We start from the raw sequence: 19,615 nt of genomic DNA, 5'->3' as shown, positions 1-19,615 counted from the left end.
AAGGGTAGTATTAGATCTGATTGGCTAATGGCTAGGTTTTCCCAGACTTGACCACTGTCACTTGACAGGTTTGAAAGAGGGACTCTTTCAGCCACCATGTAAAAGCCAGCTATTAAAGAACAACTCCGCTCCTTTTCACACTTTGGTTGTTATTATGAAGTCTTTAATGATTTCCTACACAGTTTTAGTGTAATTTTATGATTTCATGTCTATCGACTGTTTATTGATGAGCAAAACCAGAAATTGCTTCTCTGTGACTTTTTCAAGTAGGATCCCTGAGATGACTAATACAATAAATGACGGACAGTCATTCTCAGCGATCAATATAACCCGTCTGTAGTTTTATGATCATATTGGAACTCCCTGCTATATGTTGCTCTGGTTGTCTTTGTCTAATAACATCTGTAAATATTTTAAACAGATGCTCAAAAACCTATAGAATGATATCAGAGAGGAAGAGGCGAGAGGGATATCTGGGCCCCAAAAAGTTTTCCGTTTTTTCTTGGTGAGGAGTTTTTGTATGGAGGTCAACGAGACTGTCAAATTTGGTTAACAAAATATATAATGGCTTATTTGCTACGTGAGGCTTAGTTGATCAAATAGAAGTTTCGTAATGATTAGGTTGTGACGAGTGTACTTACATTTACATTTAAGTCATTTAGCAGACGCTCTTATCCAGAGCGACTTACAAGTAGGATCCCTGAGATGACTAATACAATAAATGACGGACAGTCATTCTCAGCGATCAATATAACCCGTCTGTAGTTTTATGATCATATTGGAACTCCCTGCTATATGTTGCTCTGGTTGTCTTTGTCTAATAACATCTGTAAATATTTTAAACAGATGCTCAAAAACCTATAGAATGATATCAGAGAGGAAGAGGTACTGATATAAGTAGGACCTGTGACATCCTTGCAACTTTGAGAAAAAACACTTGATATCAGAGTTGTGCCTGGTCGTCACTGGTTACCATAGCCAAAAAGTAATAAACCCTGCCAAGTCTACCATGGATCGCTAAAATAATGATTATGATTACACTTCCTCAATTGAAATACTATGGGGACACCTATACATTTGGCAGCCAAGCACAAATTATCAGTGTAGCTTTTTTTTTATCCCATTTTTCGTGGTATCCAATCGCTAGTAATTACTATCTTGTCTCATCGCTACAACTCCCGTACGGGCTCGGGAGAGACGAAGGTCGAAAGCCATGCGTCCTCCGAAGCACAACCCAACCAAGCCGCACTGCTTCTTAACACAGCGCGCCTCCAACCCGGAAGCCAGCCGCACCAATGTGTCAGAGGAAACACCGTGTACCTGACCCCCTTGGTTAGCGCGCACTGTGCCCGGCCCGCCACAGGAGTCGCTGGAGCGCGATGAGACAAGGATATCCCTACCGGCCAAACCCTCCCTAACCCGGACGACGCTATGCCAATTGTGCGTCGCCCCACGGACCTCCCGGTCGCGGCCGGCTGCGACAGAGCCTGGGTGCGAACCCAGAGACTCTGGTGGCGCAGTTAGCACTGCGATGCAGTGCCCTAGACCACTGCGCCACAGTGTAGCTTTTTATCGTCTAGACCTGACGTTGAAATATCTTCACGCCTAGAATATAAACCTCCACTCCAGGTTTCCGTCATGAGAGTCAATTGAATGAAAATAAATAAAATGATTACAGGGGGCTGTAGTTAAGACGTCTCTATAGTAATGCAATGTCTCTTTCATAATTATGTGAAACGTCAATTACTATGGAAATTCTGCGATGTGTTTTTCTATGAATGTGATGTTTAATGCAACTATGATGTTGATACTATATGGATTACAATTATCATCATGAATATTATGGCTACACTCACTTCATGTTACACACATAAACACTCAACCATGCAAATTGGCTGGTTTATTATTTATTTAGACATCACACATTATAGTCTTACTCTTATCCAGACATCATACACACTCTCACTAAATCACATCCAATATCACACACATCAATTTACTCAGATCTACTACACACATAATATTATAACTCAATTTTCTAACATCTGTGGCATTGGCTCACAGGCAAACAGGCAAGGGAATAAAAAAAACTAAAAGCGAACAAAAGGAACATGAAAACACCATTTTTTTGTGCATATTGCTAATACCTGTTTCTTGAATTCTAAACATTAGACATTTGAAATCTCTGTTTTTGACCGCCATGATACCTCTTATGGCAGTAATTTTACAAGCACTAATTATGGTAAATTTAAACTCAGAATAGTATCTAGTTATGGTAAGGAGTGAAATAAGTATAGCCAGTTATAATTGTAACGGCTTAGCAGATTAATAGAAAAGGAATATAACTGGCTATACTTACGTTCGATTATGAAAGTGGATGAAAAACAGATTTGGCTCATTAATCTATATGGTCCAAATCAGGATGATCCACACTTCTTCTAAAACATTTTGACCAATCTATTGAACTTGCACAATCAAATCATTATGGTTGAAGACTATAACACAGTGTTAGGTACCTCAATGGACTGTAAAGGAAATCACTCTACAAACTATCATCAATGTGCCCTTAAGGAGATCGCAAATATTATGGACACATTAGAAATAGTGGATATTTGGAAACTAAAAAACCCTGGTCTAGTGCGATATACAGTACATGGAGGATACTTAATCAAGCTAGTCGTCTTGACTACTTTCTTGTCTCTTTCTTTCTTGCATCAAATCTTTAAAAAGTATTGATAGGAGACAGAATGAGATCAGATCACCATCTAACTTGAATCAAAGTCTACTGGAGGACAACTTGTTCTTGACTAAAACAAAATAATTTATGACAGACTTTCTCCAGTACAATATAGGTTCAGCAACTCCCCTTATTGTTTGTGATTCCTTTAAATGTACAGTCGTGGCCAAAAGTTTTGAGAATGACACAAATATTAATTTCCACAAAGTTTGCTGCTTCAGTGTCTTTAGATATTTTTGTCAGATTGTCACGACTTCCGCCGAAGTTGGTTCCTCTCCTTGTTCGGGCGGCGTTCGGTGGTCGGCGTCGCCGGTCTTCTAGCCATCATTGATCCACTTTTAATTTTCCACTTCTTTTGTCTTGTCTTCACACACCTGGTTTCAATTCCATCTTTACATGTTGTGTATTTAACCCTCTGTTCCCCCCATGTCCTTGTCCGGAATGATTTATTGTAAGTGCTTGTGCACGTTGTCTGGTGTGCGGCGGGTTTTGTACCCATTGTATTGATTGTTTTGTTTACAGTGATCTTTATTATTAAACTGCGCCGTTGTAACATAGTTTTTGCTCTCCTGCGCCTGACTTCTCTGCCGCCAGTACGCACCCCTTACACAGATGTTACTATGGAATACTGAAGTATAAATCCAAGCATTTCATAAGTGCCAAAGGCTTTTATTGACAATTACATGAGGTTGATGCAAAGAGTCAATATTTGCAGTGTTGACCCTTCTTTTTCAAGACCTTTGCAATCCGCCCTGGCATGCTGCCAATTAACTTCTGGGCCACATCCTGACTGATGGCAGCTCATTCTTGCATAATCAATGCTTGGAGTTTGTCAGAATTTGTGGGGTTTTGTTTGTCCACCCGCCTCTTGAGGATTGACCACAAGTTCTCAATGGGATTAAGGTCTGGGGAGTTTCCTGGCCATGGACCCAAAATATCGATGTTTTGTTCCCCGAGCCACTTAGTTATCACTTTTGCCTTATGGCAAGGTGCTCCATCATGCTGGAAAGGGCATTGTTCGTCACCAAACTGTTCCTGGATGGTTGGGAGAAGTTGCTCTCGGAGGATGTGTTGTACTGTTGGCATGACACAGGACTGATGGTAGCGCTCACCTTGTCTTCTTCGCACAAGCTTTTTTCCAGGTGCCCCAAACAATCTGAAAGGGGATTCAGAGAAAATGACTCTACCCTAGTCCTCAGCAGTCCAATCCCTGTACCTTTTGCAGAATATCAGTCTGTCCCTGATGTTTTTCCTGGAGAGAAATGGCTTTTTTGCTGCCCTTCTTGACACCAGGCCATCCTCCAAAAGTCTTCGCCTCACTGTGCGTGCAGATGCACTCACACCTGCCTGCTGCCATTCCTGAGCAAGCTTTGTACTGGTGGTGCCCCGATCCCGCGGCTGAAATCAACTTTAGGAGACGGTCCTGGCGCTTGCTGGACTTTCTTGGGCGCCCTGAAGCCTTCTTCACAACAATTGAACCACTCTCCTTGAAGTTCTTGATGATCCGATAAATGGTTGATTTAAGTGCAATCTTACTGGCAGCAATATCCTTGCCCGTGAAGCCCTTTTTGTGCAAAGCAATGATGACGGCACGTGTTTCCTTGCAGGTAACCATGGTTGACAGAGGAAGAACAATGATTCCAAGCACCACCCCTTTGAAGCTTCTAGTCTGTTATTCGAACTCAATCAGAATGATCTCCAGCCTTGTCCTTGTCAACACTCACACCTGTGTTAACGAGAGAATCACTGACATGATGTCAGCTGGTCCTTTTGTGGCAGGGTTGAAATGCAGTGGAAATGTTTTTTGGAGATTCAGTTCATTTGCATGGCAAAGAGGGACTTTGAAATTAATTGCAATTCATCTGATCACTCTTCATAACATTCTGGAGTATATGCAAATTACCATCATACAAACTGAGGCAGCAGACTTTGTGAAAATTCATATTTGTGTCATTCTCAAAACTTTTGGCCACGACTGTAGACGAGGTCATTTGCGTTCCATCAGAGGAACTGTGAGAATTATGTACTAAAGAACAGCTGTTGAAGATCGCTGAACACTACCAGGTTGAAATTAGTGATAAACATTTAAAAAATTCTGTTAAGTTGATATTGAAGGCCAATCTGATGGAGAGTGGCATACTCGTAGTTAACGCTGAGGCAGCCTCTGCCAAGGACTACCCACTCCCCCAGCTGTCTCCCCGTTTCACTACAATGGCCGATCCATCTGTTAGCCATAGTAGTCTTCCTTTTGAACAGCAGAAAGAACTGCTTATGTTACAGCTAGAGCATGATCGTGTTAAGCTAGAGTATGATTGTGCTAAGCTAGAAGAACATGATCGTGTTAAGTATGAAAATGAATTGGAATGTAAACAGGATTTGGAGCGTTAAAATCAAGCTGCAACAAGAGCGGCTGGAATTGGTTAGGAATGGAAAGCTCTCGGGGGAGAGTTGACCCTGAAGGTGACCCTGATTTACATAGGGGTCGCTCCTCTCTCGGTCGTGCCCCGGACACATTTGATATTGTTGGAAACTTACAGCTGTTGCCAAAATATAATGAGAAGGACCCCGAGAAATGTTTTGTTGTTGTTTGAGTGTGTTGTTGACACTAGGAGTTGGCCTGATTCTGATCGCACTTTAATGTTGCAGTGTGTGTTGACTGGTAAAGTGCAGGAAGCATATTCAGCTCTTGGTGTAGCCGACAGCATCAGCTACGCTAAGGTTAAAATGGCTGTGTTACAGATTTACAAATTGGTTCCTGAGGCTTACCACCAACAATTTAGAACTTTACAAAGGGCTGATAAACAGACTCATGTTGAGTTTACAGTTTAATCGCTGGTGTTCTGCCTCTGCAGTTAAGACTTTCCAGGGGCTGTGTGATCTGATGATCCTAGAGACATTTAAGGACACAATCCCCGATCGAATAGCGACGTATATTAACGAACGAAAAGTGATGACTGTCTCTGAAGCTGCGGTTTTGGCGGTCAAGTATGTTTTGACTCACAAAAGTGGCTTTGCAGAGCCACGTATTCGGAGTGAGTGGGAGCGTTCGGAGAGATTTGGTTTTTGCCCACCTAGACACTCTGGTTCACAGGCAGAGCTTCATTCATCTAGGGTTGAGCCTGGCTCCCGTGGTAAAACTGGCTTCTGTCAAGGGTGTCACTACTGTCAGGGTTCAGGTCATTGGAAAAACTAATGTCCTGTTTTCAGGGCTAAAGGTAAATGTAGTACTCGCACTGTCCCACATCCGTTCTCTCCTTTCACTCCGTCTCATGCCCAGGTACATGTGAAATTCCCAATTGACCCAGATTATTTACCTTTCATTACAGAGGGTTTTGTGTCTCTGTTAGGAAGTAACAACCCAGTGCCAGTGAAGATCCTGAGGGACACAGGTTCCTCTGAGTCGTTTGTGTTAGTCTTTGTTACCCTTCTCTGATGAGACCGATTCGGGGAACAGTGTTTTAATTAGGGGAATCGGGTTGAACACTGTCAGTTCCTTGCATAAACTGATGTTGGATTCTGAGCTGGTGAAAGGCGAGGTTGTTGTAGGGGTGCGTCCTTCATTGCCTGTTGAGGGTATCGACGTTATCCTTGGGAATAACTTGGCTGGAGAGCGTGTATGGCCTGTTGTGTCTCCACCTCTAGTGGTTGCCGCTAAGCCGTCGTTTGTAAGGATTCCCGATGAGAGCACGCAGAATGTTCTCTGCGCGAGCGGTGACTCATTCCATGAGCCTGGGCGACCTGGTCACTGCGCCGGGTGACAATAATGTTCTAAAGAAATCTGTCACTACTTTCCCTGTTATCCCGTTATCAGTGCTCCGCTCCGATCTAATCAAGGAGCAGTTGGCTTACCCCAGAATACAATCGTTGCGTGACCAAATTGTACTTGCCGAACAGTTGGGATATGGTGCTCATGGCTATTTTCTCCAGGATGACGTCCTGATGAGAAAATAGGTGCCTCATAGTAGTTGTTTTGTGGGGGAGGCTATTAGTCAGGTTGTTGTACCAGTTAACTTTCGTGAGTTGGTGTTGAAAACTTCCCACGATGATGTTGCTGGACATCTGGGCATGAGGAAAACCTACAATTGCATACTGAGACATTTATTTCGGCCTCGGTTAAAGAGGGATGTTTCTGCGTTCATCAAAACCTGTCACACCTGTCAATTAACGGGTAAACCTAATCAAGCTATTAAGCCGGTACTGCGGTTTCCTATTCCCGTAGTCAGCCAGCCTTTTGAGTATCTGATTGTTGACTGTGTTGGCCATCTCGCTCTAAGAATGGTAGTAGTTAACTGGTCACTGTGATGTGTCAGACCACTAGGTTTCCTGCTGCCTATCCTCTCCGGTCTATCATGACTAAGTCCGTGCTAAAAGCTTTGACTCAGTTCATCTCGCTGTTTGGAATCCCTAAGGTCATTCAGAGTGACCAAGGTTCTAATTTCACCTCTCATCTGTTTGGTCAGGTTCTCCAACAGCACCATATTCAACACAATTTGGCTAGCGCCTATCACGCGCAGAGTCAAGGAGCGCTGGAACGTTTCCATCACACACTTAAGTCTTTGTTGAGAGCTTATTGTACGGAGATGGATAAGGATTGGGAGGAGGGGTTGCCATGGTTACTGTTAGCCGCCAGGGAGGTTTCACAGGAGAGCACAGGTTTCAGTCCAAACAACCTAGTGTTCGGACATAGTGTGTGTGGGCTTCTAGCAGTGCTCCAGGATGGTTGGAAGTCTCCCAAGCCACCTCAGTGCCTGTTATCTTTTGTGTGTGATTTCCGGTGATGCCTGATTTCCGGTCACGCCGGTGAGATGGCCAAAGAGAGGCTGTCATCTTCACAGGGGAGGATGAAAGGAATATTTGATCGGTGAGCTGAGTCTCGTCACTTTAGTCCAGATGACCAGGTTCTTGCTCTGCTGCCAATTGTTGGTTCTCTTTTTCAAGGTCCATACACGGTTGTGCGCCAGTGTAATCAGCAAAACTATCTAGTTACCACTCTGGGAATGGAGGAAAGCGCACCAACTGTGCCATGTAAATCTACTAAAACCCTATTATGCATGTTCCTCTGGGGCCGAACAGTGGGAGTTCGCAGAGGACGTTAACCCGGATCTTTTGGCCGGTACTGATACGTCGCTGGGTTCTTCTGTTTGTCATGCTGTGTCCGTGCATGTTGAGGAGGAAGTCCCTGGTCTCGACGATTGGGTACTGCAGAGTAGATTGAAAAATTCCGAGTCACTGGATGTTTTGGATAGCCTTCTCGGTCCAGTCATGTACTTTGAGAGCTGTCGTGGTATTGGCTTGAGGGGGAATATGCACGGCTGTGACGATAACCGAAGAAAATTCTCTAGGGAGGTAATGCGGTCGGCACTTGATTGTGAGCTATTCTAGGTTGGGTGAACAAAAGGACTTGAGTTCCTGTACGTTACCACAATCACACCATGAGTAGCTAATCATGAAACATACACCTCCACCTTTCTTCTTCCCGGAGAGAACTTTATTCCTATCCACACGATGTATGGACGGGGTCAGTATATCTGGAGTGAGCTATGATCTGTGACAGAGTATGCTATAGTCCCTGATGTCTTTCTGGAAGGAGATCCTCGCCCTGAGCTTGTCTACTTTATTGTCCAGGGACTGAACATTAGCAAGTAATATACTCGGAAGCGGTGGATGGTGTGCACGCCTCCTGAGTTGGACTAAAAGTCCACTCCGAGTACGCCGGCGGCGTCTTGGAGCAGCCTCTGGCATAAGTTCAATCTCCTTGGAAGGTACAAACAAAGGATCCAACTCAGGAAAGTCGTATTCCTGGTCAAAATGCTGGTGAGTTACCGCCTCTCTGATATTCAAAAGTTCTTTCCAGCTATATTTAATGATGCAAAGAAAGTTCTGGGCTAATAACGTGAGAAATATATATATTTTTTAAATACTGCAAAATTTGCTTAGGAGCCTGAAACAAGGTGGCCATATTTATCGGTGCCATCTAGCTCCTCCTCAGATTTACATGAGCACAAGTTACCTGAATTCACGGAAAGAACCTGTGTCCTTAATGTTTTATACACTCAGTGTATATCTGGGGAAGAGTGTAAAACAATTTCTAGAGTGTTGAAAGTTTCCAAGAGCACAGTGGTCTCCATCATTGGAAAATTGAAAAAATATGGAACTACCCAGACTCTGCCTAGAGCTGGCCGTCCAACCGGGCAACCGGGAAAGAAGGACATTGGTCAGGGAAGTTACCAAGAACCCAATGACCACTTTGACAGAACTACAGAGTTCCTTAGCTGACATTGGAGAACCTGCCAGAAGGACAAAAGTCTCTACAGCACTTCACCAATCTGGGTGGCCAGATGGAAGCCACATGACATCCGTTTGTGGCTTAAAATGTATTTCTTATTCAATCTGCTGTGTCCACCTCCTATGCTGAGCAAGGGAGAGTGAGACTTGTGGTCAGACTCGCTCAGGTGAATCACACTTTTTTAAATGCTGATTTGAATGTCATTGACAAAATAGAAAAGTGTCAAAGAATCTTTTCACAATCCTTTCTGAATTTAAAAGTAATCCTAGAAGTAATCATCTAGTTTTTCATAAGTATCTGTAATATGGTTACAATATTTTAGCCTGTAACGTAATGGATTACAATTCCAGTATTTTTGTAATCAGAGAGGACGCACATGTGCTATGGGTGGGTACCTGTAGTATGTGTAGGTTGAATGTGCCAGAGGCTGCCTTTATGAACACATCTCACAACTCCCAGTGGGCAATATTACTTTTGTCTACCTTTGGGAGATTTCACAAGGCAAGATCAAATTCCATCAAACATGTCTTCTATCATCACTTGAATTGGTATTATGTCAGACTGTTAAACAGCCATCACTAGCACAGAGCGGCTGCTGCCTACATACAGACTTGAAATCATTGGCCACTTTAATAAATGGAACAGTAGTCACTTTAATAATGCCACTTTAATAATGTTTACATATCTTGCATTACTCATCTCATATGTATATACTGTATTCTATACTATCTATTGCATCTTATCCTATGCCGTTCTGACATTGCTCATCCATATATTTATATTTATAAATTCTTATTCCATTCCTTACTTAGATTTGTGTGTATTAGGTACTTGTTGTGGAATTGTTCGATATTACTTGTTAGATATTGCTGCACTGTCGAAACTAGAAGCACAAGCATTTCGCTACACTCGCAATAACATCTGCTAACCATGTGTATGCGACCAATAAAATGTTATTTTGATGTCAATGCAGAGAATCCCCCTTGTCTGGTGAGGAGAAGAAGAAAGAAAGAAAGAGAGGAGGCTGAAGAAAGAAAGAGAGAGGAGGGGGAAAGAAAGAGAGCTTGTGTGTGTGTGTGTGTGTGTGTGTGTGTGTGTGTGTGTGTGTGTGTGTGTGTGTGTGTGTGTGTGTGTGTGTGTGTGTGTGTGCGTGTGCGTGTGCGTGTGTGCGTGTGCGCGTGTGTGCATCGTGCTTATGCATGTGTACTCACAGTGAGTTAGGGCGGCTCTGTGAGTTCTGCCTGGCCATCAGGCCCCCATCCTGATCTCCGTCAGTGCTAGTCAGGCTGTTGCGTTGGGTCCAGCTGTGGCCGTGGCTGCCGCTGCTGTTATGGTTGACCGCTGCTGTGGAGGAAGAGCGGGTGGCTGATGGGTTGTTGTGGGGGGCATTGGCCTGGGCCGGCTGAAGCTGCTGGGGCTCTGGAGTAGAGTTCACTACCACGCTGTTCCTCTTCTCCACTACGTAACAGCAAGAAGAAGATGTACACTGAGTATACAAAATGTGAGTGGCTGAGGAGGATATTTAAGATTGGTGATCAACGTGTCAGCCGCTAAAGTAAATGCTGTCAATAGATGTTTTTCTGCCTATAAAGGAGGACGGACAAATCTCAGGCAATGTGGATGTCTCCTGTCCCGACTGACACTTTGAACATCGAAGAAGGGTGTGTGTGGTAAAGAGACTGTGTTGTGCTCCTGCCTACCTTTCTGGGTGTGTGTGGGTGTGTGGAAGAGGGTGAGGGGTCTCTCGCTGCAGGACGGGGCTTTGCTCTCTGCGCTTTTCCTCCGAGGCTGCAGGTTGAGCTGTAGGTTGGCCGGGCCACCTCCCGGAACTGGCATATCCTTGAATATCTGCACACACAGGACTGGCAAATTCAACCTACACATACAGACTACCGGTACCCACCCATGGCTAATATAACTTACTCACACAACTAACTATACATTAGTTCACACAACTATAATTAGTTTGACAGTCCTATAGTAGGGCCTTTGTGAGAAGAGAGGAGACTAGAATGATCAGTTATACATAGCGTAATACTTTCCATTTCACTCCCATAATGGTTTCAGGTTTTCAGAGATGTTATCAGCAAGTAATACTGTTGATGCTTATGTTCCCAACACTGTCTTGCAGCCGACATTCCTCTGACAACACTGCTCCCGTTCCATTCAGATAATCAAATCAAAACTCTGGGGCTGATGAATCTCAGATCAATCACTGCTCAAGTAAAAGTGGGTCATTAGTTTTCACCGGTATGCTTAGTGAGAAATACTCCTCCACCCTGGCTAACCGGATTATAGTTGTGACTTTTCTCACCCTTCCTCCCTTCCTCTCGTGGGCCCCTTTTCAGAATGTGCTTAACTTACAAACAAATTTAGGTACTGGGTATTGGACAGAGGTTGAACAGTTGCCCTACACACAATGGTGTATGTCCAGGGAAAGAGAAATGTGGTAAGCGGTGAGTGATAGGGGCTGCGAATTAGAGACTTGTGCCGTCATCCATGTCTGGGTGTTGGACTGTGTTGAACAACTGACCGTCTGACTCACCCTCTCGTGGTTCTCGATGAGGATCTCTACCACAATGTTCTGGAACTTGATGTCCATGATGGCGGCCACAGTCTCCTCCTGGGGCCTCAGCAGAGTGGGGCCGAACACCACGCCCAGGTTGGCCACAGTCATCAGGTTCTGCTGGTGGTGACTGGCCACACTGGGGGAGGGAGGGAGGAGCAGGGAGGGAGGGATGGAAAAGAAAGGAGAAAGATGAAAAGGTGTGTTTGTGTGTGTGTGAGAGAGAGAGAGACAGAGAGAGAGAGAGAGAACGAGACAGAGAGAGCGAGAACGAGAGTGAGACAGACAGACAGAGAGAGAGAACGAGAGAGACAGAGAGAAACTGAGAGAACAAGAGAGAGACAAAGAGAAAGAGACAGAGAGAGAGGGAGGGAGAGAGAGAGAGAGACATGCCCAAGGCATGTTTTTGCATGATTTGGGAATGCCCAGAGGTCCTCCCATTCTGGAATCAGGTTTTAATGTCTTTATCCACCCTTGTTTCTAAAAATATACCCTTTTCACCAACAACAATCAATGACGATTCTTCAATGGAACTTACCGATGGCGAAAAAAACAATATGGCTAGCCGGACTTACGGCAGCCAAAAAGATGGTTGTGTTGCGTTGGCAAGAGCCTTACTCTCTGTCAAAAGGGCGCTTTCATTTATGGACCCAGCTAACATGAAACTTTCTGTGTCCCATATGCATGGTGCTAAAGAGACAAATGTTGAGCTATGGTCGACTGAAAAAAAGAAGAGAATTGCTATGATATCTTCAGTAAATGGGGTCCTGTGTGGGTGCGGGGTGGGAATGAGTGGGTGTTCAGTTTTTTGTCTGTGTTACCATAAATGTAATTAAATACAATAAATTGACCACCCCAACAACAACATCTCGCTAGTGTGCTATAAAAGGAATAGAGCGCCATTTAAGACACAAAATAAGTGATTCTTATTAGAATCTAAGTCTTTCAGTGAGCTGGCTTATTTGGCTCTGTTTAGCGAAAAGATATGATGATGTGGCTTCCAAACGGCTCTTTATTCAGTAGTGCTTAAAATGTACCTAAAACCATGTCATGTCCGATTGTGACATGCACGTTCAAATACATTTTAAAGCCAACAAGTTATGTCCGATTGTGACATGCAAGTTCAAATACATTTTAAAGCCAACAAATTACGTCCGATTGTGACATGCAAGTTCAAATACATTTTTACCTGACCAAATGATTAGATGGCCTGCAAAAAACAATACGCACGCACTGTAAAAATGTGTGGACCAGAAAAAGGCTCTCTCCTCACTATATATTGTTCCTGCAGTGAGGAATTGCAATCTTTAGCGAATTTTTTTATAACTCATGTGCAGATAATTGTTGTTTGGAGCTCAAAAAGCAGTAGTTAAAGTATGCAAATTAGGGAGACAAATGAACAGCTCTTTCAAAGATGCGATTTGGTTCCCGACGATCACAAGAAAAATAACCGTTCTAAAAAGAGCCGTTCGTTAGCGGACGACCCTTCGCTATCGCTGATCTGTTCCTTAATTGCGACACATATCACTAACGCCAGTTGCCAGTTGGCCCCAAAAAAACTGCTGCATCATAGTGCCAACAAAGTCGAGCCCTTCTTTTAGCTACATTTCCAACACTTCAACACCGTTATAATCCAACATCTGCCCATTTCGATCTATAGAAAACACTGAAATCTACGATTTCTGGACTTACCATCTCATAGGTAACAGCACATGAAATGCAAATAGATATGTAAATAGACATGGTGTATGCAAGTGAAATCTAACCCACCAAGACCAGTTTGGGATGATCCGTAATCCTATCTCAGCATGCTGGACAACAACAAAGAGGGTAAGAGTATTAGGTCTGCAGCCTGCCTCTGACAGTAACCTACCGTCACCCTGACATAATCCTAATGCTGGAGGATCATTGAGACAGACAGATGGCTCCACTGCCTCAATTGGACAACAATACCCAAAAGGATAGAATGAGGCCAGGACCAAACTAATGCTGTGTGTTGATCGTGGCGTGTAGTAGGGGGGGGGGACACAGGGGAAAGCTAGGAGCCATTACTGCATACTGCTGTCAACAATACAGTGCAGAGTTCATTACCAAGCCAATCCTCTTATAGGCGTGGTCATGGTCATGGCCGGACCCTTTTAATGTGTTACAAATCCCCCTGACCGCACTGCGCTGATGACCACGACTACAACGGAGTCCCAAATTGCCCCGTATTCCCTATTGAGTGCACAACTTTTGACCAGGCCCCATATGGCTCTGGTGAAAGGTAGCGCACTGTATAGGGAAAAGGGTGCCATTTGGGACTCAGAGGTAGTCGTGGTCATCAGCGTAGTGCGGTCAGGGGGATTTGTAACACAGTAAAAGGGTCCGTGGACCCCGGGCCTAAACTTAACCTACTTTGCCAAGTGTTTGGTAAGCAGGTCCAGCATCTGGCGGTTTTTCTCTGGGAGCCGGTGGATGATGCTGTGGATCTCTGTGATCCTCGCCTCCTGATTGTCTAGTTCTACAGAGAGAGGGGGGGGGGGGGGAGATGGAGGGAGGGATGGAGGGGGAGAGATGGGGAGAGAGAGAGAGAGAGAGAGAGAGAGAGAGAGAGAGAGAGAGAGAGAGAGAGAGAGAGAGAGAGAGAGAGAGAGAGAGGAGGGGAGAGATAGAGAAGAGATGGAGGGGGGAGAGAGTGCGAGAGAGAGAGATGGAGGGGAGGGAAGAGATGGAGTGGAGGGGGAGAGATGAAGGTGGAAGGTGAGGTTAGTAAGGACACTGGTTTCCGGTAATCCTCTGTCTAAACAACAGTGACAACTTCATGTAGAATACTCTTTTCGCCATTATCATAACATATTGGCGCTATTGCATTTACCAGAAGCCTGGTGAAAATAATACTATAATACCCTGCCCTTAGTTCAATTCCCCTTTAACTGCCCACGCGGCCAATATACTATACTGCTGCTTACCACAAGAGCTTATCATACTACAGATTTGATCAAAGCACTTATTCCTTGGAGACTGTGGTAAACATACTATCGGTTACAACCTGCACGTAGCTTCTGAATGCAGCCAGCATTATCATTATCCTCCATTAACCTGAGAGAGGTTTGCCTCAGAACACCTTCACTACTGAACCCTACAGTACCTCTGTCCTAGTCTCGTGATACCAGACCAGTCAACACTGAACAACAGCTGGAGTTGAGGCTACCTCTCTCTCTCTTCTAGTGTCTTCTGGACTGGGACAGGGCTGCCCAATCGGGTTCAAATAGAATAGAATCAAATCGAATTGGTTATCTTTCAAATAATTTGAGCATATAGTTATATTTCATTGGTTCCATTGTGCCAGCCAGGCAAACACAATGAAAAGCAGCTGAAGTTCGAAACACAGATACATTTGAAATAAGACAAATGCCATTTGAACCCAGGACTGCAGGTCATTGCAAAAATGGGTCACTGGGCAGGTCTGTGTGTCTGCAGGTCAGTGCACTGTGCTGTCTCCTGGGCTCTGAATCAGTGTGGTCCAGCCAGATAGGTTCCAGCCAGAGAGCCAGCCAGGCCTCGGGGAGCAGACAGCTGATGGATGGCCCTCATCAGTCACCACAAAGCCAGCGTACAGAGCGTTCACAGGGGGTGACACTACATCATACCCCCACTGTCACCTCCCCACCGCAATCGACTCAGAGTTTCTTCGCACACACACATACCTGCGCGCGTACACACACTCACATTTGTTATTGAACCTTTATTTAACTAGGCAAGTCAGTTAAGAACAAATTCTTATTTACAATGACGGCCTACCAAAAGGCAAAAGGCCTCCTGCGGGGACGGGGGCCTGGGATAAAAAATAAAATAAAAAATACAAATAAATAATAAATATATAAATATATATATAAATATAAATATAGGACAAAATACACATCACAACAAGAGAGAGAACACAACACTACATAAAGAGAGACCTAAGACAACAACATAGCAAGGCAGCAACACATGACAACACAGCATGGTAGGAACACAACATAACAACAACATGGTAGCAGCACAACATGGTAGCAGCACAAAACATGGTACAAACATTATTGGGCACAGTCAACAGCACAAAGAGCAAGAAGGTAGAGACAACAATACATCACACAAAGCAGCCACAACTGTCAGTAAGAGTGTCCATGATTGAGTCTTTGAATGAAGAGATTGAGATAAAACTGTCCAGTTTGAGTGTTTGTTGCAGCTCGTTCCAGTCGCTAGCTGCAGCAAACTGAAAAGATGAGCGACCTAGGGATGTGTGTGCTTTGGGGACCTTTAACAGAATGTGACTGGCATAACGGGTGTTGTATGTGGAGGATGAGGGCTGCAGTAGATATCTCAGATAGGGGGGAGTGAGGCTTAAGAGGGTTTTATAAATAAGCATAAACCAGTGGGTCTTGAGACGGGTATACAGAGATGACCAGTTTACAGAGGAGTATAGAGTGCAGTGATGTGTCCTATAAGGAGCATTGGTTGCAAATCTGATGGCCGAATAGTAAAGAACATCTAGCCGCTCGAGAGCACCCTTCTCCGTAATCTAGGATGGGTAGGATGGTCATCTGAATCAGGGTTAGTTTGGCAGCTGGGGTGAAAGAGGAGCGATTACGATAGAGGAAACCAAGTCTAGATGCATCTTTAGCCTGCAGCTTTGATATGTGCTGAGAGAAGGACAGTGCACCGTCTATCCATACTCCCAAGTACTTGTATGAGTTGACTACCACAAGCTCTAAACCCTCAGAGGTAGTAATAATACCTGTGGAGGGGCATTATTTTTACCAAACCACATGACCTTGTTTTGGAGGTGTTCAGAACAAGGTTAAGGGTAGAGAAAGCTTGTTGGACACTAAGAAAGCTTTGTTATAAAACATTTAACACAAAATCCGGGGAGGGGCCAGCTGAGTATAAGACTGTATCATCTGCATATAAATGGATGAGAGAGCTTCCTACTGCCTGAGCTATGTTGTTGATGTAAATTGAGAAGAGCGTGGGGCCTAGGATTGACCCTTGGGGTACTCCCTTGGTGACAGGCAGTGGCTGAGACAGCAGATTTTCTGACTTTATACACTGCACTCTTTGAGTGAGGTAGTTAGCAAACCAGGCCAAAGTCCCCTCAGAGACACCAATACTCCTTAGCCGGCCCACAAGAATGGAATGGTCTACCGTATCAAAAGCTTTGGCCAAGTAAATAAAAATAGCAGCACAATATTGCTTAGAATCAAGGGCAATGGTGACAACTTTGAGGACCTTTAAGGTTGCAGTGACACATCCATAACCTGAGCGGGAACCAGATTGCATACCCGAGAGAATACTATAGGCATCAAGAAAGCCAGTCAGTTGATTATTGACAAGTTTTTCGATTTTTTTTTAATTAAAAGGCTTATTGATCGTTAGAAAACCCCTTTGTAATTATGTTAGCACAGCTGGAAACTGTTGTGCTGATTAAAGAAGAAATAAAACGAGCCTTCTTTAGACTAGTTGAGTACCTGGAGCATCAGCACTTGTGGGTTCGATTACAGGCCCAAAATGGCCAGAAACAAAGCCCTTTCTTCTGAAAATTGTCAGTCTATTCCTGTTCTGCGAAATGAAGGCTATTCCATGCGAGAAATTGCCAAGAAACTGAAGATCTCGTACAACGCTGTGTACTACTCCCTTCACAGAACAGCGCAAACTGGCTCGAACCAGAATAGAAAGAGGAGTGGGAGGCCACGGTGGACAACTGAGCAAGAGGACAAGTCCTCAACTGGCAGCTTAATTAAATAGTACATTTACGTCATTTAGCAGACGCTCTTATCCAGAGCGACTTACAAATTGGAAAGTTCATACATATTCATCCTGGTCCCCCCGTGGGAATTGAACCCACAACCCTGGCGTTGCAAGCGCCATGCTCTACCAACTGAGCCACACGGGACCACAGTAACACCAGTCTCAATGTCAACAGTGAAGAGGCGACTCCGGGATGCTGGCCTTCTAGGCATAGTTCCTCTGTCCAGTGTCTGTGTTCTTTTGCCCATCTTAAAATTATAAACCGGGATTAGGTAACACAACGTGCCATTGGAACACAGCAGTGATGGTTGCTGATAATGATTTTGCATAACAAAAGCAGCCATTTCGAGCTACAATAGTCATTTACAACATTAACAATGTCTACACTGTATTTCTGATGTTATTTCTGATTTCTGATGTTATTTTAATGGACAAATTTGCTTTTCTTTAAAAAACAAGGAAATGTCTACGTGACTCCAAACTTTTGAACGGCAGTGTGTATATATATATATTTTTTTAAATGTATTTAACTAGGCAAGTCAGTTAAGAACAAATTCTTATTTTCAATGACGGCCTAGGAACAGTGGGTTAACTGCCTTGTTCAGGGGCAGAACGACAGATTTTTACTTTGTCAGCTTGGGGATTTGATCTTGCAACCTTTCGGTTGCTAGTCCAATGTTCTAACCACTAGGCTACCTGCAGCCCCATATATATATATATATATATATATATATATATATATATATATAGTATATACAGTGCATTCGGGAAGTATTCAAACCCCTTGACTTTTTCCACATTTTGTTACATTACAGCCTTACTCTAAAATTGATTAAATGTTTATTTTTTCTCATCAATCTACACAAAAGTTGAGCAAATGTATTACTAATTAAAAGCAGAAATACCTTATTTACATTAGTATTCAAACCCTTTGCTTTGAGACATGAAATTGAGCTCAAGGCATTCCTGTTTCCATTGATCATCCTTGAGATGTTTTTACAACTGGATTGGAGTGAGTCCACCTGTGGTAAATTCAATTGATTGGACATGATTTGGAAAGGCACACACATGTCTATATGAAGTCCCACAGTTGACAGTGCATGTCAGAAGGAATTGTCCGTAGAGCTCCGAGACAGGATTGTGTCGAGGCACAGATCTGGGGAAGCGTGCCAAAAAATGTCTGCAGCATTGAAGGTCCTTAAGAACACAGTGGCCTCCATCATTGTTAAATGGAAGAAGTTGGAACCACCAAGACTCTTCCTCGAGCTGGCCACCTGGCCAAACTGAGCAATTCTGGGAGAAAGGCCTTGGTCAGGGAGGTGACCAAGAACCTGATGGTCACTCTGACAGAGCTCAAGGGTTTCTCTGTGCAGAAGGGAGAACCTTCCAGAAGGACAACCATCTCTCCAGCACTCCACCAATCAGGCCTTTATGGTAGAGTGGCTAGATGGAAGCCACACTTCAGTAAAATACACATGACAGCCAGCTTGGAGTTTGCCAAAAGGACCTAAAGGACTCTCAGACCATGAGAAACAAGATTTTAGGGTCTGATGAAACCAAGATTGAACTATTTGGCCTGAATGCCAAGCATCACGTCTGGAGGAAACTTGGCACCATCCCTACAGTGAAGCATGGTGGTGGCAGCATCATGCTGTTGGGATGTTTTTCAGCAGCAGGGACTGGGGAGACTAGTCAGGATCGAGGGAAAGATGAATGGAGCAAAGTACAGAGAGATTCTTGATGAAAACCTGCTCCAGAGTGCTCAGGACCTTAGACTGGAGTGAAGGTTCACCTTCCAATATGACAACGAACCTAAGCACACAACCAAGACAACGCAGAAATGGCTTCAGGACAATTCTCTGAATGTCCTTGAGTGGCCCAGCCAGAGCCCAGACTTGAACCCGATCGAACATCTCTCTGGAGAGACCTGAAAATAGCTGTGCAGCGACAATCCCCATCCAACCTGACAGAGCTTAAGAGGATCTGCAGAGAAGAATGGCAGAAACTACCCAAATACAGGTATGCCAAGTTTGTAGCGTCCTACCCAAGAAGACCCGAGGCTGTAATCGCTTCAACAAAGTACTGAGTAAATGGTCTCAATACATATGGAAATGTGATAGTTTTTTAAATATATATATATAAAAATTTGCAAAAATTTCTAAAATCATGTTTTTGCTTTGTCATTATGGAGTATGGTGTGTAGATTGATGAGGGGAAAAAAACATGATTCAATTTTAGAACAAGGCTGTAACCT

General features: G+C 44.0%; 1 protein-coding gene across 2 annotated transcripts in view; it reads right to left on the bottom strand.

The window, feature by feature from the left end:
* LOC120032227 (rho GTPase-activating protein 26-like) overlaps positions 1 to 19,615 on the bottom strand; it is a 116,003-nt gene that overhangs the window by 22,173 nt on the left and 74,215 nt on the right. For both annotated transcript variants that reach the window (XM_038978222.1, XM_038978230.1), the window contains exons 17-20: positions 13,987 to 14,092; positions 11,569 to 11,728; positions 10,724 to 10,871; positions 10,235 to 10,481 (exon numbers count right to left, since the gene is read on the bottom strand). In XM_038978222.1, coding sequence (XP_038834150.1) covers positions 10,235 to 10,481; positions 10,724 to 10,871; positions 11,569 to 11,728; positions 13,987 to 14,092 — 661 coding nt within the window. The remainder of the gene's footprint in view (positions 1 to 10,234; positions 10,482 to 10,723; positions 10,872 to 11,568; positions 11,729 to 13,986; positions 14,093 to 19,615) is intronic.

Source organism: Salvelinus namaycush, chromosome 3 (assembly GCF_016432855.1).
Source record: "Salvelinus namaycush isolate Seneca chromosome 3, SaNama_1.0, whole genome shotgun sequence".
Taxonomy (NCBI): Eukaryota; Metazoa; Chordata; class Actinopteri; order Salmoniformes; family Salmonidae; genus Salvelinus; species Salvelinus namaycush.
The sequence above is the reverse complement of the archived record's forward strand: the minus strand, read 5'-3'. Positions and strand labels throughout refer to the sequence as shown.